This window comes from Buteo buteo, chromosome 11, assembly GCF_964188355.1.
Source record: "Buteo buteo chromosome 11, bButBut1.hap1.1, whole genome shotgun sequence".
Taxonomy (NCBI): Eukaryota; Metazoa; Chordata; class Aves; order Accipitriformes; family Accipitridae; genus Buteo; species Buteo buteo.
Window position 1 is genome coordinate 19897537 of NC_134181.1, and position 26851 is coordinate 19924387.

Genomic DNA, 26851 nt, shown 5'->3' on the forward strand with positions numbered 1-26851 from the left:
AAAAAAATGTCACTACATACACAAACACACCCACACTCCTCTGTGGACGGTCTGCCTGTGAACTGTTTGATCACAGCCTTCACCAAGCAAAGCAGCCTGAGATTTCATGCTGAGAATTACATAGCTCTCACTTTGAGAATGCCACAGTAAAAATTTTAAAATTAATTTTTTAAGAAAGGTTTGGGGGGGTTGTAGTTACACTCTGTATGATTTGCTAGCAAACTAGACTCTGTTCAGAGTGGCCTTTGGCTTACATTTTCCTGTCAGTTTTGCATCCCTTGGAACAGCCCACCTTTCCTCTCTAGTTTCTCCCTCCACATTTCTGCCCCAAACACAGCCACTACCATCAAAAGCTGTATTCCACAATGATTAAAGTTAAGAAATTGTAAGATTAGAGCACAAAAATTACTGAATTGAATGGGATTCAGGGGGTACTTACGCAGCATTCAGGTAACTACTTTTACTGGCCTGCAGTAAGAGCAAACTTGTCAAAGGTTGCAAGGGATTTTAATGACATTTAATTAATTAATTTTAAATCTTTACTCAATGAAATAACATTTATTAGACTGACTAGCAGTAGGGAGACGTTTGTCAGCCATGCTTAAGTTGGCAGACTCTCTGTTACTATACATAGCCAGAGAGGCAGAAAGTAAACATCTTATAGGATTAGCAGCTATGATCATAGCTGAGATGAAATTTGGACATTTCATTAGTATAAGATTGATTCTGACATTTCATAAAGCCAAAATGCAAACAAAAAAATGTGTCTGATATAAATACAGTATGCGGCACTTACTCAGATAAAGTTCAAGAAGCCCAGCAGGTTTAGTGCCATAACAAAGGAAATACAGAAGGGTCATTTAAGGACCCAACTTCTACTAAGCACTTACGTGTATGCTTAATCCTGTAGACATCAATCAGATACATTGTACTTATTAAAAGCACACAATAATACTAATAATGAGAAAACATGAAAAATTTAAATGGCTAGTTATTGTCAATGATGGTAAGAATTACCCCACCCTTACCAAGGAAAATGGTATCACAACTGATTAAAATTTATGAAAGTTTTCATTTATTGTGCCATTCTCTTAGTTTAAGATACTCTGTTAACAATCACAGCTTGACTCATGAGACTTTAGACACACATGACAATGTTATAATAGGAAATACTTCATTACCTTAACTAGGCACTACCTAATGTTGTCTTTTTTTAAGCCCCCTGTGCTTCAACAGGTTGAAAGTAAATACATGACCCTCTTCTCTTCTCACATCACAATTATTCTATATTTTCATGCTATTACATGCTTTCATGTGCTAAAAGTAAATCAATTATGTTAACTTTTTTCATCCGTTAGTTTTTGTTAGACTATCTAGAAAATATTCTGTTGAAAATCTTCTTTCGCATGTTAAAATAAGGTTTAATTGAGGCTCATCTTTAAAGCTACACCTGCAAGCTCATTGCTTTGTTCTAAACTGGGCATAGGCAAGAGTGAGCATGTTTCCCTAGTTTCTAGAAGTCTCCCTAAGCATGTTATCTCTTGAGGTTACACAATGGCTGCACAAGATTCAATTTAGCAGTGTGACAGTACTACAGCTACAACAGGAATCATTCAAACCAGTCATAGGTTTTAGGAGACTGGAGATTTGTATTTTCTAGGAATTGCTAGCAAAACAGGCATTTTGAGAATGATACTTAGCTTATGTTTCATTGTGAATTTGGTATTAGCAAGAATACCCAATAAACACACACACCAAAAAAATTATTCTCTTCCTAATAAACCCAGTAAATGGAATTTGTTTGCAGAAGTGAGAATTCATTAGATTAAGCCTGTCATTAAAGGGCTCCACAGAGGAAGGCCACCCAGCCTTGCCAGACAATCTAATCCATTGCTTAACAATTTCTACTGTTAGAGAAGTTTTTGTCATGGTCTAACCCAAATACTTCTGCAGCTGAAGTCACTAGGTCTTCAGTTCACCTTGCTCAAGGAGAATTGATTAATTTCTACTTCTCTGCAGGGTAACTATCTATATCTGTACATACATATATCCAGAGCTTATTACCATGCCTGTTTCACTCTTGCATCTCCCAGCCTGCCTTTCTTAAGCCAAAAAGCAAAACCTCTTTCATTCTTTCCTCAGAGGTTGCACTTTCTAGACTTCTGTTTGTTTTCATTTAAGTTCTCTGGAGATAGTGTCTCAGCTCCAGCCCTACCATTCGTCAGTAGACTAGAAGGCTTTCTTTACGTAGTTTGCAGTCAATATTCCTGCTCATACACATCCAGTGTTAAGGCTTGGCTCTTCTAAAACAACACAGCATTGCCCACTGATATACAGCTATTGCTGATCTGTAAGCCCTAGATCCTCTTCTGAAGAACTGCTCTTTCACCAGCTTCCTCCTTTCTCTCTTCCTACAACTGCTCATTCCTGCCTACTGCAGTACCTTAGCTTTATCATCACTGCATTTAAAAGACCAGCTTATCAAGAACATTTTGATCAGCTCAGATTATTGTTAAAAACAGCTTTCTTCTAAAAAAAAAATTATTTCCCTTTTGTTAAGGACATTATCTTCCTAAAACTTCACTAAGCATCTGACAGCACACTAGAAGCAAAGCACTATAAATTAGAGAGACATGATGAAAGCTTAGACGCTATAATTGTTCAAAAAGAGTAGTTTCCTTTTCAAAGGTAAACATCAGCCTTGCAGACAAAGATAAGGCCAAGTGCACATTTAGATACGCAAGTCTGTGCTTCTGCTCCTATCTCCTGATATCAAAGATTGCAGGAAAATTCAAAATGTTTTCTTTTCTTAAAATGTAAAAAAGAAATGAACAGGAAAACGTGTAGGAGACCAGAAGGAGTCATACCAGAACTGCCAGCAGCTTTTAGGAAAGCTGTTTTCCTCAATGCCGGAAGTCTTTGAAACTGGACATAACCAGCCATGAACTACAGGAGCCATTCAAAGCAGAAATAATTTAAAATGTTTAGATTTTGTACACTGGTCTTTTGAATTAAAGCATGCCAACCTCCATAATGTTATTTAATTACATGTCTTTGACAGCCTGTCTCTTATAAGCAGAAAAGTATATTGTCAAGATACACTCAGGAGAGAGAAACAGTAGCATTTTCACCTATGAAGCTTGAATGCAGGTTTGAACTATTATTAACTCAAAGCTACACTAAATCTAAAACAACCTTTGAAATAAATATGAGCAGGAGCCATTCTCTCTACCTTTGCTATTGCCAATTTTAAAGGCAAAAGTCTATGCTTTATGTAGTGGAAACTTCTCTTTTAATAGAAAAGATACTCTGTGGACCAAAGAGAATCAGCCCCTCAGACAATGACAAATAATGGGAGACACCTTTGACAAAACTCTCCATTATTACTCATTTTATTACAATGGCCTTTGCAGCTCTAGCAGAAGAAACAGTCATTGAACTAAGTATTGTATAAAGCACCTAATAAGAGTTTCTACCTTTCCTGGATATTTAACGGTTTATAAATAGACAAGGCAAAAGGAAAGTGACTACCTTGCCAAAAGTTACACAGGAGGGTACCAGCACAGCAGAGATAGAAATACAGAGTACTGACTCCTGATTAAGTGAATTACCCATGGGTGCTTTTGGTGTCCCAAACCCCGTAATCAAATTTGACATTCTTTGCTTCAACACTCCCACTGATTTTTTTTTTTTTCCAGATGCAAGAAGGTGAACTCAGCATCAGATCATGAAAAGCGGATTAAACAGGTTTAGTCATTTATGGCAAGATGGTGCATTTAGACTCTTTTAGCATCTTTTTCCCTATAAAAATACTTGTACTTCTTACCTGCAGCTATCTCTGACTTGCTTGCTGTCACTAGGCATGGAGATCTCAGGTCTCCATACAACTATACAGGGGTATGTAGGCAAGCTCTGCCCTAGCAGACACCGGTCTGCCAGCACTAGTCACTGTCTGACCTTCTGGTGGAGTCAGTCAGTCTCCATTTACTCTTCTTCCAGCCTAATGTGAACAACTTCACAGTAGACAAAAAACCCATCCCCTCCACCTAATCTCTTATTATTTTCCCAAGTGGAGTCCATCTAGCTTACATCAAAGAATTGGTCTCATTAAGCCATTGTTTTATAAGTCTGCTAATATTTTTCCTGTCCATAATACAGAAGACACTGCTGATAGAAATATGTCAACAGGAAAACAAACAGGCAGCATTTGACATGCTATTAGTCCAGGTCTGGGTGGATAAATAAATCATAGATCAAATATTCATAAGGGGGAAAACACTGTTTATTTCCACTGGATTCATTACGCACACACCTCCCATACAGCACAGTGACAAACACATCCCACAAAAAGAATGTCACAATGTACCCAAGAAAGGACTGTTGATGCAACGAGGACAATGTATTCCCTCCTTAGAAAGTACTTCAGTCTCTTGGGAATATATCGCACTGGCCATACAAAACAAAGCCAGCTAGAAGTGTCCTTTAGCTATATCACTGTGTAAGGGTAATTCATCAAGACTGAATCAGTCCTGATCACTGGATGTTTCTCTGAAACTAATTTGTGCTATAAGTGCAACAAATATTAAGTATTTCACCCCCTTCTTTAAAATATTGAAACTTCCACACTATTCTTAAATGAATAATATAGTCTAATCCTATTCTGATCCTACCTCAGGCCTACATGTCGGGTATCCCATGATCTTCTAACCAAGAAAATATAAAATAACTTAATGACATTACATTGTTAGCCATCTACATACATTTCAGCTCACAATGCTCTCCATAATAAATGACACTGATACAGCAAAACTAAACCCAATTTATTTTGGTGATGCTTCCTAATTTAAAACATCAGTGAAGAAACCACCTTGGCAATTCTTTCAGATACAACCTTAACTATAGTAAAGCCAGGATGATAAAGTTAGCATCTCTTCTCTCCTAAAAACAGTGCCATTGCAATCAGATCACCCAAACTCTAAGGAATAAAACACATATAGATGTGGATTCTTCAGTCACTAGAACTCTATAGCTCATGTCTTTAGTGGTGAAATGAACCATCAAACAATATTCATTCTGGGTTAGAAGTTTGCCACTAGACAGATGCATGTGACCCACTGGTGGCATCCATTTTCAGGCAGTGGGGAATGATTAAAAAAAAAAATCAAGAACTCTCTTCTATTTCTTTGGAAGCAATTACTTCAGAGGAAGCATCTCAGATAGGTAAAAATTTACCTTGATCTCTAGATAAATGCTGTGTGGAAGCACCCAGAGACAGAAGGTCATGTTCTTTAAAGCTCAAAGGTGCCTCTGTGCCTAAAGTACCATTTTCCAAAAGACGCCTACAGTTTAGAGGACCAAGTGTCATTAAAATACATTTTCAGTCTGTTTCTTCAGAAAACACAGCCCAGCCAAGCACAGGGCACAAAGAGGGTGGGATAGAAGAGAAGCCCTATTAACTCCATTTTAATTGTGAAAATAAGCTCTATGGAGGACCTAAGCACAGGACTGGTAAAAAAGTACAAGCCACTCTTCCCCCACTGCTGTCTTAGAGTTAACAAAGACTGACAAGAAGCCAGGCAACATTCACAGTACTGGCGGAAGAACAACTGTCGTCCTGGTAATTAAGCAACTGCAACCAGAGGCACAGGAGCAGCATGACACAGCCTTTTCGGCTTACAGTAGTAAGTCAAGTAGTTTCCAGTCAGCATTGCTATGGGGATAATGCAAGGTGTTTGCCACCCAGTGCAACAAACCTCGTGTATTTTCTTTGCTGAAAGCCTCATTTATGCACGAGGAAGCTCATCTCATTTATAAGGCACAGTAGCACACTGACTTAGTTATTGCTACTGAAAATTGGTGCCGGCTCACAAGGCAGGTCTGTGTGTGTAGGCTTTTTTCCAACAATGGCAACTTCTATTCATTTCTTTCATCATTCAGGGCTGGGTGAGGGAACATTGCCATGGTGCTATATTTTTCTCTGGCCTCTTCTTGCTTACAAGCTTCTACTATAACTAGTCAATGTTCATCACCATACTCATTACAACTTTGGTTTCTCATTAATTGATAAGTAGTTCAAAAGCCAATGCTGATTTTCTCTGTATTCACTCATCATGAGAGAGCATCTCATGAATAGTTTTAATTGAACACATTCAGCCCTGGGTTACAAGGCATACCGTCTTCCACAGCTTTAGCCTTATTTACCACTCCTACTATATGGCTGCAATCACATGGTGTGTCCCCTACTCCTTGATTGGATAAAAATACTTCCAAAATTCCAAACCATCCCAAAAAAGGAGGGAATACAAACCACTAACCTAAACCACAGCCTTCCAGGAAATATTAATGCTCTTCCAGGAAATATTAATGCTAAAATCAAGGTAACTTTAGTTGCATAACTGTTTCAATGAACGTCTGGCAACTAGCAATCTGAATTTCATTTGTTCCTACAGAATATAATAAATGGAACTTAGTTCTTTTCATTGCTGAAACACTTCCCAAAGGAGTGTTTATTCCTCCCAGGTTTAGTCAGCACTCAGTCTTAAACCACAAAATCATGTAGATTATATCACTTCTCCTTTACCTTCACTCTTTCCATTTCTGTCTCTTCTCTGTACAGAACATTAAACACTGGCAGTAACACAGATACATTTGCATTTCAAATAACTGCACTTACTAACTGGAGGCAAAGAGACTGTATAGTCTCAATAAAAAAAAAATCACATCTGTACATCACAGTAGTGTGTGAAAAAAACCCCAAAAAATCAATGAATTAAGAAATGCAGCAAAATCTATTCCTAATATTAAACAAATTAAAGTGCCCTATTACCCCTTCCTTGGACCTTACTCAGTAAGTTTCTGGGAGAAGCAGAGCAGCTGAGGCTTTCTCAGAGATAGATGAAATGACATCTCCTCACTCCAGGAACAGGTCTCCCTCATTTGTTTGTTTTAAAAATCATTAAACAATCCTGAAACTCAGCTGCATCCCTCTAGAGAAATGTTAAGGGTGAATATTACAGGAAAATGGTCACCATTAAAAACAAATGTATGGTTTTTTCCTAAGAAACTCCAAATAAAGTCATACATGAAGTATGTTATCAAGATCGTTCCCTTGCTGCAATCCAGTAAAGGATGCATTCCTAACAGGAGATAACATAGCAGATTTTAACAAATTCAGCAAACTTCAAGGGAGATTCAAAGAATGGCTGCTTCATTCCTGCAAAAGTGACCAGTTAAAGACCAGTGCTAAAAGGGATTTTTAATGCATTGCTCTTGAATGAAACAATGTTTGAAGAAGGAAATTAGTTTGTTTACAAGACACATTGTTGGCTTTGCCAAGTTTTACCACCACACTTTTCCTCCAAGAGGAAATACATTATTAAACAAGACGGAAGAAAGCCTCTATCAATCCTAGTAAGGCAGCCTAATGTTAATGTCAGCAATGACATGGCAAGGGTCCTACCAGAGTTTTATTTGGCATTTTTAATTATAAGCTCTCCAGAGCTGCCAAGTTTCAATTTACATCCAAATACCTTCCAAAAGGTTGGGATTTTGACTTGAGCCTATTACATATTCTTATCTGTGGTTTGGGTTTTTTTTACATCTGCATTCTTTAGGGCTTGGACTGGCCTTATGCTAGACATTTACCGAGCCTATCACAACAGGGCCCCAAATCCCACCGAAATACAAATAATAACTTATTCAGCACAGCAATCTAACCCTTTAATACACATTTTTGGAAGTTCCCTTATCAGGTAGATCTGCCAAGAAACAGGCCCCAGAAAATAGGTCCTACAAACTGTATACCAGAAAGAGATAATTACATTGTATGATAATGAACTAGCGCAGTTAAGGAAGCATTGATACTGCCTTAGTGGTTCCTAAAAGTAAAAAAACTGAATTAGTGTGCCATCAGAGCTGTGTTATTATACCACAGAAACACAGCATGAAGCTTCCAGCACTTCTCTGTTCCTGGCCTCATACTCATTCCAGTAAGAAGACTGTGCCCTGCTGCTGTCTGTAGTTCTGACCCATTTTCTCCTCCCCGCAGGGGCTGCAGAGACTTACCTAACAGCAGGGACTGGAACAAAGTTTTGCTGCGATCAACTCAGAAGAGGGAAAAAAGAATGAAGCTAAGAGAAAATAGGGAAAATATAAGATAAATAATATGGGAGTCAGTGGTCAATGTTAATGATTAATTTATTGAGAAAAAGAATGCTGAAGTACTGTTGCTGCATTAAACCCTGCTTATGCCTCCTTACAGACACATAGATCAAGAGTTGCGGGGGCTGAAGCCCACAGGAAAGGTAGATGTTGAAGACAACTGCAGCAATTCTAGAAACAAAAGAAGCAGACGAACTAGTAACTGACCTAGATGTAGTAAAATACAGGTAGTTTTGCCTTCAGTAGCCCTCTCCCTGATGAAGTTATTGTCCATACCAACTTAATTTGGTTCTATCTTCTTATTTTCTCTCTTCTGGTCTTGTTAAGTCAACGTATATTGATATACCTAAATACACAATATTCCTTCAAAGTAGAGTTTGCCTTCCACATTTGACCTAGGGCCTCCTAGAGCACAGCCCTGATGAAAAAAAGATGCAGGAAGCTTCAGAGAAGTCCCACACTCAAACAACTCATATTCCTATCCTCAAACTCTCCCGTAATTTCCTCTGTACTTGTTAATTTACTGAAAGGGCTCCTGTGCTAACCAGAGATCAGAGTCCAGCAAACACTCTAGCCTATTCCTTCTTGCAACCTAAATAAACAAACCAGCTCTTAGATGCCAGCACATTCAAGTCCCAACCAAGCAGTACCTGTATCTTTTTTTTTTCTTTTTTCTCTCTCATAAAGAAAAAAAAAAAAGAGAGAGAGAAGAAAAAAGGAGAAACCATATTTCCCAACTTCCTCTGAAAGTTTTGGGTCTAACTCAGCTCATCTGCATCAGACTGCCTTAGCTCAGAGCCCTTGCTGGAAAGACTCTCAACTCCTGGCTGGAGTTGAACTCAAGGCAAACCACACTGCTGTGTGGCCCAGCAGGAGCCCGAGCCCCTCATAAAGAGACACTGAATATATTCGACACTTCCTCCCCCAGAAAATCTGCAAACTGCTAATGAGATGCAGAAACCAGGGATGAGACTGGCCCTTTGATTTCCCTCTGCAGTATGTATGGAAGCTCAGGCAGATCCTTGTCCAAACTGTGGAAATTTAAAACAAACAAACAAAACAACAGAAAACACTAGGATTACAAGAATGTATTAAGAAATAGCACTGTCTACATTAATAATATGCAGACTAATAATTAACAACAGCCTGCCACTAACAGCAAAAGTTTCTTTGAGGAATTGGGAGTGAGCATGTAGAACAACTCATTGTTCTGTGTTGCTCTATAGCTCACACCATGTATCCTAGTATATCTTGACTTTCTGTAATAATGTGCTAGTTTGCTTTTGGTTTGACATCTTTTCACACACATTCAGCTCACTCCTCCCTCCCCCCCTTTTTTAAGTTTCCGTGTGCTCCTTTGTGCAGGAAATTTCTGCACTGTACAGCTACAGGACAGCACAATTGAGTAGAACATTATGCAGTTAGGGCCTGATGCCATTTGCTTCACCATCTCTACCTCCCCACAACGGTAGACCTGCAGAATGTGAAGTATCTTGGAAAGGTTCTGAGATGTCTCCCTGAATGTACAGAAAAAGGCTCAACTGGTTTCTCTCTCCTGACAATATTAAAAAGCACACTAAAAACCCCTCCTAAATTCATCTTTGTTTTTCTTCCAAAAAATAGTAAGGCATTTCTTTTTATTAGCCTTCTGGTTTTGAACTGTTATGGGTCACATTTTCAAGCTTATGAGCTAGAAATATATCTTTTTATTCCTGACTAGAAGCTGGGTTTCTAATAGAATAACACGAATTCAGAAGGTGGGACTTTTATGAAAATACCCCAAATATTGTGAGGTTTGGGCAAGCTGGCAGCCCTGGGCCCGCCCCCAAAGGCAGAGGTTCCCTGGGGAGCTGCAGTATAGCGGCCCATCTGCACAAGGCCACACTACCCACCAGCCCTCCCCACCTCTATTCCAACTCAGCCTCGCTGCCAGGCACTCCCTGGGGCTGGCACTCGCTCAGATTCTCTTTAAAAAGAGATTCCCTTCTGTGGGAGATCCTTCCAGAGCATGCACTGCTGATCCACCCTCTGGTCATTTTTCTAGGTTCCTCCCTATGGCCAGAAGAGTGACTGTATTTGCATCATCCCAGTTCCTCCCCTTACACGGTGAAGGCAGGCCCAGGTCCCATCCCATCCCCTTCCCACTGCACTGTCCTTAGTGTACGAATGGCGTCACTTAAAACAGGAGAGAATAGTGTCATTTGGGTTCCCATCCTGTACCCGAATCCTAAAAGAACTGTGGCCGCAATTCACCAGAGGCAAAAGCACAGATGAAGGGTAGGCGGGCGCATAGCACAATGTTCTGCCATGCTTGGAGATAAGCTGTGTAGCAATTTACTTTGCCTTTCCAGTGCACATAGAGTCATGCCTAGAGTCATATTCTCTATGCCCAAATTTGAAAAATCCAAATTGCAGTCACACGGAAGGTAGACAGAATACTCTTCTGCTGAGATTACGTGGACTAATCAGCTAATAGCAATGAACTGCGAAGGGGTATAAGAGACCACCAGTGGGATATAGAGAATGGGGAGACTGCAAATGCAGGTCTTCACTAAGAAAGAAAAGGAGCATAACTGTCAGCTCTTCTTAACAGGGTAAGTTCTCCTTATACCTCATGAAGTGCAATGGGAGTCCAGTCACCAACATGGAATCCCAGTGTTACCATACTTGCCACCACGATCCCTCCTGGGAACGCTAAAAGCTTTGTACTCTAATGTGTATTGGAAGAGCAATTATCCTGATATTAAGCTACCCAGGAGATGGATTTCAGGTAGAACAGAGACTGTATAATCTGCAGATGTATCCCCAGTCTACAGAAAAGGTAAGAATTAACATTCAGAGGATCTGATTCTGTCCATGGACTAGCAGATGACCACAGCATATTCTGAGCCACAGTTTATGTAACTGTTCTCCTCTCCCTCTAATCTGTTTCCACCGTAATCTTCTGTCTTTGTCCCTAACTGTGCATTAGCACAGGATGAAGTCCACTGTATACTTCCTATTACAACAGGGTTCCAGACTCTACTAGCAAACAAGTCACAATATTCTCTCAGAAACACCACAGAAACGACAGTATAGAGATAAGTATATTCAACTTCCCCGTGATATTTTCCCAATGAATGATAATTTTTGACCTTGACCATGAGGAATTAAACACTCTCTCATCGTAACTTGGACATCAAGAGAATGTAACCTGCAAATCTTCAGAAAGCAAAAAAGACTTTTTAATGTTGAGGATACATCTGAATGCCCCATCTTTCCTTCAGAGTATAAAGTCTCACAAAGAATCTCTCATGCTGATTAATCTTCTCGTATCACTACTCTTTCAGTACATAAACAAAAATCAAAGCTTTGGCTGGGCAAAGTATCATATTTTTTAATTACATAACTTTATGTTTAGCCATTTCTATGCTTATGTTTTATTGAGATGCAAGCAATGTACTTTGGTTAAGAACAGTTTGAAAACTAAATAATCACAGCAAGAAGAGGTGACTGGATGTTTACCTGCTGGTTACATCTCAGCTCATTTATTTGAAATGAACAAAGAAACAACTGATTCTTCAAATCTAACTTCAAAATCAGCATTTTCATTCCCCTTCCTTTTACGTCAAAGATTCTTGTCTGCTCAGGACAAGGAGCAATCAAGCAAAATTTGGTATTAGCTTTAGGAAACCTACATGGAATTAGTAGGTCACAAAAGTTTCAATTCCTGGAAATGGCAGAGAGACAGAAGATGTCTGGTGTGCAAGAGGGCTGGCTGTCAGAGGAATGTCAGAGGCACAGCCATGTTCTAAGATCTAACATCAGCTCTTCCATTCACTTGTGCCACAGCAAAATTGCAACTAAAACATTATCTTTACAACTTTTCCTAAACTTTGACTGCTTGACTTTGCAGCCATGACTGGCTTTTGACATTGCCATTCATAGGTCTCAAATATATGCGTTACATCAGCATATCTGCTGCGTCATTAAGGAAGTGTCTTCCTTGTTTTCAATGCAGGTATCTTTAATTTCTATAGAAAACCACTGAGCTCTAGTCTTTTTAGAGGTCTATTTGATAGGAGTAAGAGAACAGGCACATAAGCCAAGACCCAGCTTCCCTTAAACGACTTTTCTGAAGTGTCAGGTCCAGCAGTACCAGAAATCCCAACTGCTGTGCATCATCCTGTTGCCTACACACCAGAGCCTTCCCGTTAATCCCTGAGGCTGGAGGGAAGGATAACCAGCAGGTGGAGCTTTAGGGCAATCCAAAAAGACACTTCTTGCCCTTCTTCCCACAGCGTTTACTTAAAAGTTGCTCTTAACTGTATCCCCACAGCCAGCCACGCAAGCCTTCCTGCCAGAAAAGCAGAGCCGTTCAGAAACCAGAAGCCAAAGCACTGTAATCATTATCTCTCTAGACACTTACTGAATAACCCCAATCTGGACAAACGCAACCCCATCCTGGCACCTGCTTTTATCTGCTCTGCGGCACACAAGCTAACAGAACTTGCTACAACATCCTCATCGAGGCAATACCACCTCTGCCAACTGGTGTGCCTCCTTTTCTTGGTTTCAGTAGTCAGGCAAGTATATGTTCACTTTAATATGTACACTCAAAGCAATACTGCAAGGGGTTTTTTTCTGTATCGTTTCATTCTTTGCAAAACAAAGTTAATGCCTATGAAAACCATTTGTGCTTAGTCTGGAAATGCATAAAAGGAATTAGAAGTTAAGTGAGTAACAACAGGGAAATCCTGTCTTCTACTACCCTTCAGTATTACTATCTACACTACTTACATACATGAGTTTATCTGAAGTTCCTTTCACTGTGTAAAGTTTGTCTCCCAACTTTTCAAAGAAGAGATACAGCTAGAAAAATATTTTTTTCTTCACTCTATAGCCTCCCACTCCAGTACCACTCCATTTGCTAGCGTTCAGGCACTGGGTGTCTCCAGAAGGAATTTACTGTATCCTACATTACTGGCCAACATTTTGGTTTTACCTGCTTCTTAATAACACACACACACACACACACATCACACTCCTAAAACCTCAACTGCTCTGTATAATGTCGTTGTCACAGTGCAGCCTTCCCTTTTAATCTTCCAGCTGAAATGCAGATACATACAGGTAGGTACATACGTGTGTGAGAGAGTGAGGGCTGAGAGTCGCCTGTGGTTTTCAGTGACAAATTATTTTAGATGCACATATTGACATAGAGATGGCTAATTGCAATTTTTTTTCCTCACTTCAAAAATGTATCCTTTCTGCAAGGATGTGCAATTTGGTATCCCCTCCTCTGCTCTCCCCCAACATTCCCCAGCATCCCTGCTGATTTGGAAACTCATAGCCACTGTACTTACAGACCTCAAGTGTCCACAGTCCCTACCACATTTAGGACCTAAAAGTTAACTTGTTTTACCTAGACTTGCTTTTTCCCAGGTCCCCCTTCCTTCAATTCAGCTTCTTGCTTCTAACCTTTCAGCTTATCAGCATTGATTTATTTAATATAAAGTAGTGAGGTTACCTTAGATCAATTATACCTTTTTTTCTGTGCAATTTCCAATGCTTAATCCATCTGTTACTGCTCAGCCGCAGGGACAACTTGTCCAGCTGGATCCTAAATTATTTCAATCCTTAATTCAATTGTATTTTTGCCACAGCCCAGCCAATGAGCATAATTCTTTTATGGCTAAGAAGACTCTTTAGAAATAATCCAATAGCCCATATTAAAATATAGGTCATTGTGAAAACTGCCAAGTGCCTGACTTGTCATAACTTTGAAGACAGGCTCTGAGTCTCCTTCGGCATTGCTGATTCTTTCAGCGCTTGGAGGCTTAATTTTAAAACAATCAGCTCAACAAAAACAATTTACTTATAACTGTCCAAACTAGTCAATGTTAGCTCGGAATCTAACTTGCTACTTTGTGTTGCACTTGGATAAATGCTACAACTGAGGGCAACTGGAGGTTTCCAAGTACTAAATCAGTTCACAATTTGATGGACCTGTTGCTATAGAACTGCAAAGGCTTTGGACAGTAAAAGTAAGTAAAACCCATGCAAACCTATACATGAGGTGACCACATGAAAACACCTGTAGGATGAATGTGTAAACTTACATAAGGCAAAACATATACAAAAGTTCCTAAACTTTGAGAAGAAATTATTTTTGGCCCTTCAACTAATAGCTGTGATGAGACCTGGATCCTTTTGAATGTTTATATTTTTACAGATTCACTTTGGTTTTAAAAGAAATAAAGAACTGGTCCTGTTCAGTGTTTTGGAGGCCTATTTACAATTAGCTACTGGGTTTTTTCTCCTTCCATCTCAGAGAGATGTAATCACAATACCAAAAGCTTAACGAAATCAGATGCCTTAGGACCACTGACAGACACAGTGGTCCTGTCTCTCGAGCTGCCAACAATGGAAAGCTGATTGCTTCTAGGTAGGTAAAGTGAATCTGACTTTTTTCTGTGCTTGTGCATGTTCAGCGAGCATCTAGCACAATAGAACTCTTGATTTGGATGTTACTGCAGCGTGAGCCCTGGGTAACAGTAGTATGAGCTGCTGCTTGCACGCCCTTCCTTATTGAAACGGCAAATTTATTGAGCACAATTCACTTGTTTCTGACTACTCTTAGAAAAGCCAAAAATGATAAACAGAATTTAGATAAGTGAGGCTTTCATTTCCACATCTCCTCTCCAGATCTGTGTATACCATTCTCACTGGCCACAAAGGGAGTTCTGTTTCTATACCAAAGGAAATAATTTGGTCCCCACTGTTAATATTAGGCCTAGTAGAAAGAACCAACAGTGAATAATTTAAATGTTCTCACTGTTTGTTTAGGCTTTAGTGTAATCAGTGAAATTAGCTATTTTGCATTTGGAAAAAAAAATCAGTCCTTTTATGTCTTCAGATATAGGTACATAATGCCTCTTAAAGTAAATGAGGCTACATAAAGATTGGCTTTGAATATGTTCAATAATCAGTGTAGTACGCAATAAACTTAAGATCAGAAGCCCATGTTAAGGTGCCTATTTCTAATGAAGCAAGATATCAGTGCTCATTCTCAGTCTTTTTTGCAGTCTGCACAATTGGACCTTTTACTTGCTGTACAAGCAGAGGTATCAGCAAGAGACTGGCACCAAGAGAAAGGACAGGTCCTCCCAGCAAGCAAGGTCAAATTGCTTCTGTTTTTTTCTTTAGTCTTTTCAACAGGAGGAAGATAATATCCAACTCCTTGCCATCAGCAATGCACTAAAAAAATCTAATCTTAGGATCATCTGAAATTCAGTGAGTTTTCATATCCTGATATTTTTTCAGTCATCTCTCAGTCTAGCTTTGGACATTGAGTGAGGTGTCTTGTTCAGGGTCTGCAGACAACAGAAATTATGAAGTATCTTAGAAAAGCCTTGATTTAGGGAGGTGCATATAATCCTATGACCACATGGAGTTCCCAGATTAAAACACTTTTCATGAGTTCTACCCATAGGCATACAAGCACAGAAGACTGCTACATGCAAAACGAGCTTCCCAAAGGAAGCCAGATTAATTTGGTACCTTATTCTGATAACTACCTTTTACAAAAGCAAGGAAAATGTGGTAGATATTAATCTATCACGACTTCACAAAAGCAGCTGCTACAATGACACTTGTAATTATTAGTCTGAGCAGAAGAGATGGAGACAAATATAATTGTTAAGACAGGAGAGGAACTGACTAAAGAGGATATAATACTATGTTGTGCTATAAGGATAATTACAGGCTTGGAGTGAGATTACCCATCCCGAAAGATCAATTATTGGGCATGAATTTGTTAAATATTTGCATTAATAATATGCACCCAAAAGTTTATGTCTGCTAATGAAATTTGGAGATGGTGAAGTTGGCAGGCAATATTAAATCAGTGAAGAATGGGACTCACACAGGAAAAAAAAGGACCCTAGAATAACAGAAAAGGGATGGAAGCGAACAGAGTAAAATGTTAAACCTGGCCTTTAAGAATTAGACAAATGACAGAGCAGAGTGACTTTGATGTTTATAACCTGTCTGTGGACAAACATTTAATACAGGTGTGAAAAAGGCAAGTGAGATTCCCCTTCTCATTAAAGTCTTGTCTGATAATCCTGGAAATTATTACTGTTTCACTAAATGCTGGTAAGACTTAATCTGAAATCTAGGCCAGTTTTGCTCAGGAAAGGTTTATTCCAACTAGAAAAGAGAAAGATTACATGGACATACAACATGGTGAACCCAGAAGACGGACTACAGTGGACCAGTGCTCTGGTTCTCTTACAGTTCAAAGTAGGGACTAGGTCAGTGTGTGCCCTTGCTCCCTTCTGGACCCTGCACCTTGATTCTCTCCTGCACAAGCCAAGATGAAGGGAGGAGGATGGAGTGCACCTCATGCACAGTCAGACTGAAATTGGGAGTGCTCCCAGCTTCATCCCACTTATACGCAGCTTTGCAAATTGCTCTCACACAGCTACCTTTGAGATAGAATAAACCTGATGCTAAAGCAGCACCAAGAGATAGCGATTCAAAGCAGGTAGCAATAAAGAATATTGCTGGAGCTGGAACTTAACTACTTCTGGTGTGAAATGTTCCAAAGTAGGTTTATAATCTTTAAAAGATAGTAAGTGCTAGTAAGCTGGAACGTGGCCAAAGTGAGGTGAAGAGGGTGTGCCTATAGAGAGAGGGCAGTGGCAAAATTGTGAGTGATAAACCTCCTAGACTTCAACATCGTCCTCTTCACACACACACATATTCTGTATGTAATAAAATGAGAAAGATGCCATGGGATAGCTTGCTTGGGTGACACTGATGGCTCCCTTGAAGAAGGTCACCTGATGCCAAGGGCAGCAGATCCCAAGTAAAATGAGCTTGGGAAGCATGCATTTGTGACAGTCTCAAGCGACTTGATAAGGAAGATACAAATGCTACTATCATAAGAAACAGGGAGAGGCCTTGCCTTCCCCTGGAACTTGGCATTCTTGCATAAACGGAATACCAAAACAACGTGGAGTGCTTTTGTAATATTTATTTTCAGTCTGAAGACAGTTTGTAGAATGACAGACACTAACTGTGAAAATGCAGGTTTGGACAAACACAAATGGGCCCTCTCAGTGCAAGAGATGGATTTCTTTGGCTCTAGGGAAGAGATACTATGAAAACAGCCTCGTAACAAAGCTTTTAAATGCTAAGTAAACACTACATTTGGAATGGCAATATGATTTTAGAGATACTATGAAGCAAACCTGCCCAACCCAGCCGTAACAGTCCAAGAAGCTGGAGCTGATGTATCTACTGTCACCAAAAGGTGTCTGATACAGTCTACAGCATGGTGTCCTCTACCTGCTAACCTAGAAAGATGGGCACCCCTGCCACTGCAGGTTCCTGTCAGTGTGAAATTGTTTTAACATTGATTCAGTCAGAAAGCTGTTGTCTACTTTCTTCCTGGTTCCTGCAGCAACTGGCTATTCCCCAAGTTTCTTCTATCACAAAATAACCAAACCTAACTTCATTCAGCTTATGTACTTCGTTTGAAAAATGTTTAGTCTTTCAGGGCCGGTAAGCCCCAAGGCCAGAACGAGCTCAGAGTTTCTGTGGATGTACCAGGACATGAAATTAAATAGTTGGTGTATATATCCCCTGCCCCTTTTTACTCTTTTCACTGTATCTTGGATTATAATAAGAAAATGATGTCCTGGGTCTTCAAGTCCAAATCCCAGCTCTCACAAGCAACTTCATCATACAACCCTGCTCATAAAACAATCTCCTAAAACACAGGTCTCTAGTGCCCACTGTATTCACTGCTTTGATAGTTAGAACTCTTCTCATTTTCCAACTAAATGTATGACGGTTCTTTTGTCCTTTGGTTTAAATGTTGGGGGAGGAGGGGGCAGTCAGTGACATTTATCTCAATTTATTTATAAAGCAATCATATCCCCTCTCAGTCACTGTTCTGTTTGGCTCAACTGCCAAACTCTTTAATCAAGTGTATCAGACATAACATGAAGCAAGACTCTTTCAGATGCACCAACTGTAAAGTGTGAGTTCCAACATATTTGAAAACTGTTTGATACAGCCCTTCTCAAAAGCTGGTTCATAGGAAGGACAGTAGCCAGCTGCTCCTGTAGTTCAGTAATATCAGTGGCAGAGGGCTGTGCTGCCGAAGGTGGAGAATTCAAACGCTGTTGCCAACAAGCACAGTGAGCCTTCACACCAGCAGCAAATGGAGATCTGGAAGTACACACTAAATTGTTGTTCACTGGGTTTTTTTTTTTTCTTCATAGACACTAACGTATGAGTGTGACAATCCCAGCTTACTGTTACAGCATACAGTATGTTCTCCTGTATGTTGCAAAGAGAATGACAGACAAGAAATTGAATAATTGATGACTAACCTAGCAACACCACCTGACTATTTTCTAAAGTAAATTATAGCCCATTTCCCAGTCAACAGCGGAATATCACTAACACCCCGCCATCTTGCCTGGCTCCATTGAGGTTTCTAAATACAATATTCCCTTCTCTGACTTCAACTCTACCCGCTGTCAGGCTCCATTAGGCATAACAAGATCCAGACAGATTCAAGATTAAGCAACTTTTTTATAAAATCCAATTGAGGACTTTCTTACCTTGAGGGTGCAGCAGATATTACATTAACCAGATTGTGCACACTTTCCATGCAAGAATTAAAGGCATATATATATATGCACAGTGACTTAATTCTCTTAGGAAATAAGCGGGGGCTTTCTAGATTCCTCCCACCATAGACATCATGATCAAGCTCAGCTAATTGAGACCTTGTGAGGAAAAGGGTGTTCCTTAGCAAGGCCTTATTTTTCCAGAAGCAATATGGGAGTGCTGTTGTCTAGCGTAGGAAGTCTGTGCAGATTATTAAGGCAGTGATAGTCACGTGGAGAGAAGGGAACCAGGTTTAAAAAGCTCCTTACTGGCTAGGCTACAGCTTCAGCTCCCAGACAGACTGCAATCCCAGAGTGGTGGAGCCAAGAAGGAGGAATCCCCCTTCAGTCATCTTCCTCCTCCCCATAGGTACCAGGGAATGGGACAGAGACATCCCCAGTGCTATCTGGTGAGTTTGTCAGCAAGGTGGCTTCAGTGGTCTGCATCTGGGAGCAGAGGCTCTCCTTATGCCCAGAACAGAGCTCGTCCTTTATTTGCTATGGGAGAATGGGTGTGCAGGCTCACTGAAACGCAGGGGAGTGTGGGCATATTTGGGGGCACTGCATGTAACACGGGTATGTGTTTGATGCATGTGGTGGCAGTGACTGATAGATGGTATGAGGAGTAGGCAGCAGTGTAGCTACGCATGAGTGTAAAAATGTGGGTTGTATTGCATGGGCAAATGGCAAGTGTTTACAGGGTACTATGTAATGACTGTGCACAGGGGAAGTACCTGCAGCACATATGGCATGAAGTGTTAAAAAGAATAGAGAAAATGGTCTCATGTGGTGTATTTGGAGAAGATGAGAGCAGGAAATCACGGAGTAACCAAAAGAGAACATATGAGCTGCATGTTCTAAGCGTACAATTGCTGTGAAACAGTATAGCCACTGCTCAAATACTTCACCCAGATGAGGGCTTTAGGATCCAAGTCACAACTTGGATCTTGGAGCTTGAACCCAGAGCTTTTTTTGTGAAGGCATAAAAATCTGCAAATTGTCAATAGCTGTCTTACTAGCATCTTTGTAGTCTGTGGCCTAAAGAGAGGAGGGGAAGACACTAATATGTGAGCTTTAACTCCAAGTTGGGATTCTTTTTCACATTCCAAGTTTGCAGAGGAACCTGGTATTCCTTTCTGGCTCTAACTAGCACCTGTTCATATGCTACAATTGTAATACTGTATTATCAGTCCTAGCAGAGTGAATAAGAACGGTAGGCTGTAACACCACCGAGAATCCTCTGCGATCTGACCTGTTCTCACTGATGCCAGGCAGAAGGGAAACTATTCAACATTGGGGAGGGGGAGCCAGTTTCTTCCTTTTGTGCTCAAATTTTATTCCCTTAACAGACGCTGAACGTAGAGTTACTGCTCACAGCTGTAAGGGGAAGAGCCCGTGAAAACCCCTTTCTGCAGTTGTATTTAGCCAACTTTCGGCACCAATCACTGTTGTTCTGCCAGCTAGCGCTTTGCTGATTTTACACGTAAAAGACTCAGGTCCCATTTGGAATAGCAGCAAATAGTTAATGTCCTGCAAATACCTCAACCTGACAACCGAATCCTACCAGTCCCAGGCTGGCCAGGAAAGAAAAAGCCGGGCATCCATCAGTCCTGGCGTAGGCGTATTAGCATTGTCCAGCTCTGTCATTCAATTTGCACCCCACCGGGTTCTGATGTCAAAAGCCAAATTCTGCTGTTTAACTAAAGCCAGGCTAGCAGAGAGGGGAAAGCTGTCTCTGTACTGCAGCTCAGCCGGGGAAGAAGGGAAGCGGGCAATCCGCATTAGTTCTACCTGTTGCCTGCTAACGGCACTTCCAGATGGCTCGGCCGGGGATGCCTCGCGGGAAGGAGCAGCTCCGAGCGCCCCGCAGGCTGCGGCAGGACGAGCCCTAACTGTCTAAGGGGAAACTGCCGCTGGAGGAGAAGGTGCGGCGCCGGCCGGTGCGGGGCTCCGGCCGGCTCCGCGCTCCCTGGCGCGGCCGGCTCGCGGCGCGGGTCGGGAGGCTCCAGCCCGGTCTCCAGCGGCGGCCGGGGCCGGGACCGGGGCCGGGGCGGCGCGCCCCAGGTGCGCCCGCCGCTCGGCAGCCCGCGGGCAGCGGCGCGGTGCCCGGCCGCCGGCCGCTCCCCCGCGGAGGAAGAGGCGCGGGAAGGAAGCCCCGCTCCCCGGGGGCACCCCGGCGGGCGCGGGCGCCGCGGTCCCCCCTCTCCCGCCTCATTTGCATGGCTCTTATTACGGCCGTGCCTCGCTCCTGCCGCGCTGACACCGGCGGGCTGGAGCGCGGAGTCGCCTCCAGCGGGAAGTGCACTTCCGTTATCTGCGCTCCCACACCCCGCCTCGCCCGCTCCCCCGCCTCAGCTCGCTCTCTCCTCTGGATGTTTAAGGCGAGGATGAACAAACAGATCCAGCCCGACCGCAAAGTGTCGGTGGTGGCCCCCTTGCCGGACCGCGCGGGGCCGCCGCCCCCGAGGAAGGACGTGGAGCTGATCCTGGTGAAGGAGCACAACGGGGTGCAGTACACCAGCAGCAGCCTCCTGCCCGCCGCCCCCGCGCCGCGCTACGGCGCCCAGGACAGGGAGACCTGGGGCAAGAAGATCGACTTCCTCCTCTCCGTCATCGGCTTCGCCGTGGACCTGGCCAACGTCTGGCGATTTCCATACCTCTGCTACAAAAATGGAGGGGGTAAGAGCGCCGCTCGCGAGGTCTTTTTCCCCCGGCCCCACGCCCCAAAGCCCCACCGCCGCGAGGCCGGCATCCCCTTCTTCTCCTCCCCGGAGTTTCAGGCGGAGAGCCGGGCGGCGAGGCTTGCCCCGCGGTGCCCGGGAGGGGTGCCGGATGGCGAAGGGAGGAGCGGCGGCACTCGCGCTCTGCCCCGGCGCTCCCCCGCTCCTCCCTTCGCCATCCGGCACCGCGCGTCCCGGCGAGCGGGGCACCGCCGCGGCTCGCTCGGGCCACCGCCGCGGCTCGCTCGGGCCACCGCCGCCGCTCGCTCCGGGCACCGCCGCCGCTCCGGGCCCCGGGGCCACACGGGCCGCCGCTCCCCGCCCTGCCGCTCAAGACCCTCGCGGTAAGGAGCGCTCGCACACCCCTCGGAGTTTCGCTTAGTTTTGAGCACAGGCGTAGTTGCCTCCGGCTGCCGCTTCAGCCTGCTTCACGCTTTTTTCGTCGAGAGGGCAAAAAAAGAAAAACCGAACCGAAAACACTTCAGCAGAAAAACGGCATCTAGAAAAGTTAGCGCCGGACCACCGAAAGGTTTCTTAGGGGCAGTTTTAACGCGGGATCAGGATTTCCGCCCTCCGTTCTGCAGTTTGGGGGTTCTCCCACACCCCCCAGACCCCCCTTCAAAGTAGGCAGGAGACTTGTTACAAAGCAAACCTTACCTCCTGCACAGTTTGGCAGTGACGGCAACAGAAAAAATTACACGCCGTAACCACAGTTAGCTCAGATTGTCTGGCACATCTTCAGTAAGACCTTAACTCCATCATCCCCTTTCATCTCCCTGAAATACGCTGTGTTGTCAGTGACGACTCCACACCCTGATGGAGTAACACCATCTGCAAGCCGGGCAGGTGCCTGGGGTGCTTTTTCAAATCACACATAGGAAGAACAGCCCCTGCCTAGCAGATGGAGGACTGTTTGTGTGAATGGTGAATGATATGGACAGAAGAACTGCTAGATGGAAAGCATGTTCTGTAAGATAGTTATGTATGTCTTGATAATGTGGTTGCCTGGTGATAAAGGCTAATGGTTCACACTTTTAGCATAAAATACTTGCTTCCTGTGAAAAGAGGAATGCAGGGTGGGAAAATCCCTATCCATTAACATGGAATTACACCTGTCCTTGGAACTGAATGGGATACTAGAAAGGGCTGGTACTGAAACACTTGGTCTAGTTTGGTACCTCCAAAACTTCTGAGGGGAGTCAGAAAATCTCTTCGCTCACCACCCAGACAGGCTGAAGAAGGTAGTTAGTACTGAAAAATAACCTCCATCCTTATTTCATTATGTCCAAAAATAATTCCAGCAATTCACACTACATCAGCACAATGCCTCACGAACCCAGCAGGTTTCCACGATGTCAGGTGCAGGTGTAGCAGCAGCATCATTCATGCCACTCATTACATATGTACCATTGCCAGATCTCCAGGTCATCTGGCAATTTTTAGGGAAAGAAATATATTCCCCTATCTCACATTGCACAAGGTGACACCCAGAGTGCTTGAACTCTTTTCTGTTGTAATTTAGGTCAGTTAATTTCCTAACCTGCTTCCTTTATAATTTGGTGCTAGCTCAGGCACAGGAGGTAACAGTCCGCAACAATCTTGCATTTTGTTTAGTCTCTGTGTATTATTCTATGTCAGTTCAGCTAGAGAAACCTGGGTCTTCACTAGCATCTTTCAATTCAAATACTTCCAAATTGCAGTGGAGAGAAAGCTAACTACTTCACAGCTACAAGAGGCATCCTTCAGAGAAAAGTTTGCACCAATTCTTCCATACCATCAAAGTGAAATCAGACCTTTACAAGCAAAGGTGGAGAGGCCCTATGCTATCAAAGTCTATAGAATGACTGAGAACTGCTTACTGATACAGAGATAATAACCACTCGTTTACTCTGCTCTTCAATAGGGAATAAACCGCAGTATAAAGCATCTCAATCAACACCTAAGATATCATTCTTGAACACATACATAATATCACAACATCCTCTACTGCTGCTTAAAAGACTTATTTTACCATAAAAGGAAAGATGGGATAATCCCGATGGTCAAAAACCATCAACAATGGGCTTTTCCTAAGGAAGGAGGTATTCTCATGGAGGACGTCAGCTAGCTAACATCGCCTCTGGCTACTAGGAAGACAAAACTAATTTTTACAGTTCGTGTTTGGCTTACTGAAGTTTAATCATATCTAGATATTGAGATTATTTTTCTTTTTCTATGCTGTTTGATAGAGCATGGCCATCAGCATATCAGCTAGTAGTATTCAGTTATGACAATTGCCAGGATAGACCCTGCGCTGAGAAGTGGGGAATGGAAATACAGCCAGGGACTGGTTAACAGCTCTCTTCCTTCTCTTTACAACAATTGTCTCTATGGTATCTTAAAAATTTTCCATCCATTGCCTCCCATGTTGGACATATATATTAATTTTGTTTAGTAGAAACTCCTGTTTAGTAGAAAAGTAGAAGAGATTCAGGCTGTAAAAGTACTTTACTGAGTTTTGAGCCAACTCAGTCCCTTCTCTCTTTCAAACTGGGTTTGGGAGCTTGTTTGCTCTATGGGTAAATTTTCCTACAAGACCAAAGAACATGAGGCAATGGGGAGAGCTATGGGATGTTGTTGGATTTTATTGATATCTTTCCAGTCCTAAATCACAGACATTTTTAAACATCTTTTTTTTCACACTGCTACTGCAGGAGGGAACCTTTCTAGCACTAGAGCAAGTTTTGCTGCTTCAAAAGAATAATCCAGTGGGTTTCATATAACTGCCAGCTTACTTACCTCCATACAAAAGATGTAATAAAAATAAATGTACTAACAGATGTGGAGAAAATTTAATTTCATTATCTTAGTAGTTTTGCTAGACTGCCAAGCAAGCTAAAGAGACAAAATCAGGTGGCGTTTCTATACTTGTATAGCGTGCTCAGACTTGTTCTTTAAAAAAAGTTTTACAAGATGCTTGTAATAGGATTACAGTTTGCCTTTTGATATTTATAAGAAACTACTAGATAAAGGAAAAAAAACCAAAACAGATTAAACTTGAATTGGATGGCATGTATAAAGTAAATCAGTGGAAAGAAAAGGTTTCCTTTTCTCTTCCTCCATCAGTTTCTCTTTATTCTGAAAGCCTCAGCAATTACTCATCCTCAGCAATTTAACTAGAGCTGACTTTAGACAAAGATACTTAAATGTGTGTTATGAATTCGGGTATCTTCAACAGATTGATACAAAATAGGCAGTGAAAAGGCAGCATGTTGCAATGCCAGAAGTCCTAAGCCACCGAAGTATTTTAACACTTGTTTCCAGCATAGCTTGTGCTATCTAGCAAAAGAAATTCTGTTATCCTTCCAAAATCTACACCCACAAAGGTTCTACAAATGCTCTTAGATGTTGAACAACAGCGTTAAGGACATGGAATTGGTAGAAAATGGCATCCCCCTTTACATCTGAAAAAAGTGACATGGGTGACGTGTAGACTGTTATGTTCCTAAGACTGGCTATGATTAAAGATGCCAGCAGACACACTAAGGGCCTTTCCATGCTTGTAAAAATAGGTGGTTCTCAATAAAGCATGAGAACTTACAGGAACTGAGAAGGAAAGTATAAATACACACTGTATTCCCTCATTCAAAGTTGAATTTTATAAGGACATAGATGCATATACACCCCCACTTTCTTACTAGCCAAATCCTTGAGGTTTTTTCTGTGATAAACTCCAGGGAAATTTCCCGATTAAAAACTAGACATACAGGCTTTTGGGTTAGATCCTGAAGTTCCACACATACAAAACTCCGAGAGTTTACTTCAGTGAGTTTTACTTACACAAGGCATACACCACCCAGTGGTAGTTAGATAGACTTTTTCATGTTAGATAACTTTGGAGACAGCACCGGTGGTGTTAACAAAAAACCCCTATTTGTATTTTAACAAACTTCCAGTAACAAAAAGCTAGAGAGTAAGAAGCATCCAGCAGCACTAAAATGCTGAATGAATAGCCAGAAACATCTGTGTTTTGGGAGTAGCCTGCTGAGAGACCCCAATGGGACTTCTGCACAAAGATAGATGGCAGAATGTAACCCTTATGTGAACAACTGTGATTTTTGGAAACATTCTTCTGCTACAAAAGAAAAATAATCCCCAACCTTTACTAAGAACTAAAAAGCTAGCATGTTTATTTTTTGTATCAGTTACCTACTTCCACAGGACCTTCCTGCCTTACAAGGGCAGAGACAGATCCAGTGGCTGTATTATAACATGAAACAGGCCACGGAAAACTTTCAGGACAGTTTCGTATGAACAGACTGGGTGAGATCTTGCGTTCACTGACTTCTTGGAAGTGGGATATGCCCACTATGTGCTCTAAACTACTTTATAAGATGATAGGGAGGCTCTGTACAGATGGTAAAATTCTGCAAGCTGTCATTAAGCAGATAAGGCAACACTCCAGAAGGGGGAATTCTCAAACATCACCTTGTCGGTTTGGCTGATCAATAAACACCACAACTTATATGTATTTAACTGCTGCTCACAGCACAAAGGAAAAACACTGTTTGCAGCAAAACAAATACTTCTTGTGCAGTCCATTTGTGAGAGTCTCAAGGGGCAGGGTATGTCACTGGAGAAATCATCAACTACAGTCATTTCTACTGGCTATTCTCACAAGTGCTATATCCTCATTACAACTCATTTCTGGCAAGAGCCCATTTTTCTTATTTTAAAGAGACTCTCTAGCTGTATGACTCTCTAAGTGGTCAACATTGATGTACTCAAAACAAGTCTTTGTAACATATCCAACCTTTCAAGTGCTCCCCAGTTCTGCAAGAGGCTATGCTGAATTAAGGAATAAGACAAGTATTAAAATTAGAGTCTCATCAACTTAGAGAAAGATTTACCCTGATATTTGGATTACATCTGAAATTTTACTGGTGCCAAATGAAGCTGAGTAATGCCTAGTATGATTAACTGATGTGCTCACAGTGGGGGAGGATGATGCTCAGTCTTAGTTAACAAAGCTATTGTAGTTTTTGTACAAGATACTTCTAGTATTAATGTTCATTTTTGTTTCGTTTTCCTGCATAGTCATAGGCAAAATTACTATTTCCCATTGAAATTTGTGGGGAAAAGAATTTACCAACATAAAGTACTTTTTTTTGTTAGCCAAAGTATTTGCAAGGTCAGTCATGTTCGGACTACTCATTAGGAAGCATGTAATTGTCGGATTAGTCACTGGAGACTTACTGTATCATAAGAATCAGATTAAGCTTTTCATGAACTTACAAATAGCTGCAGATAAAAATTTTAACA

At 41.8% G+C, this 26851-nt stretch overlaps 1 protein-coding gene across 1 annotated transcript in view; it reads left to right on the forward strand.

Annotated features, from left to right (window-relative positions):
- Positions 1-21049: 21049 nt before the first annotated feature.
- SLC6A2 (solute carrier family 6 member 2) overlaps positions 21050-26851 on the forward strand; it is a 79188-nt gene continuing 73386 nt past the window's right edge. The window contains exon 1 of the mRNA XM_075040276.1: positions 21050-21509. Coding sequence (XP_074896377.1) covers positions 21050-21509 — 460 coding nt within the window. The remainder of the gene's footprint in view (positions 21510-26851) is intronic.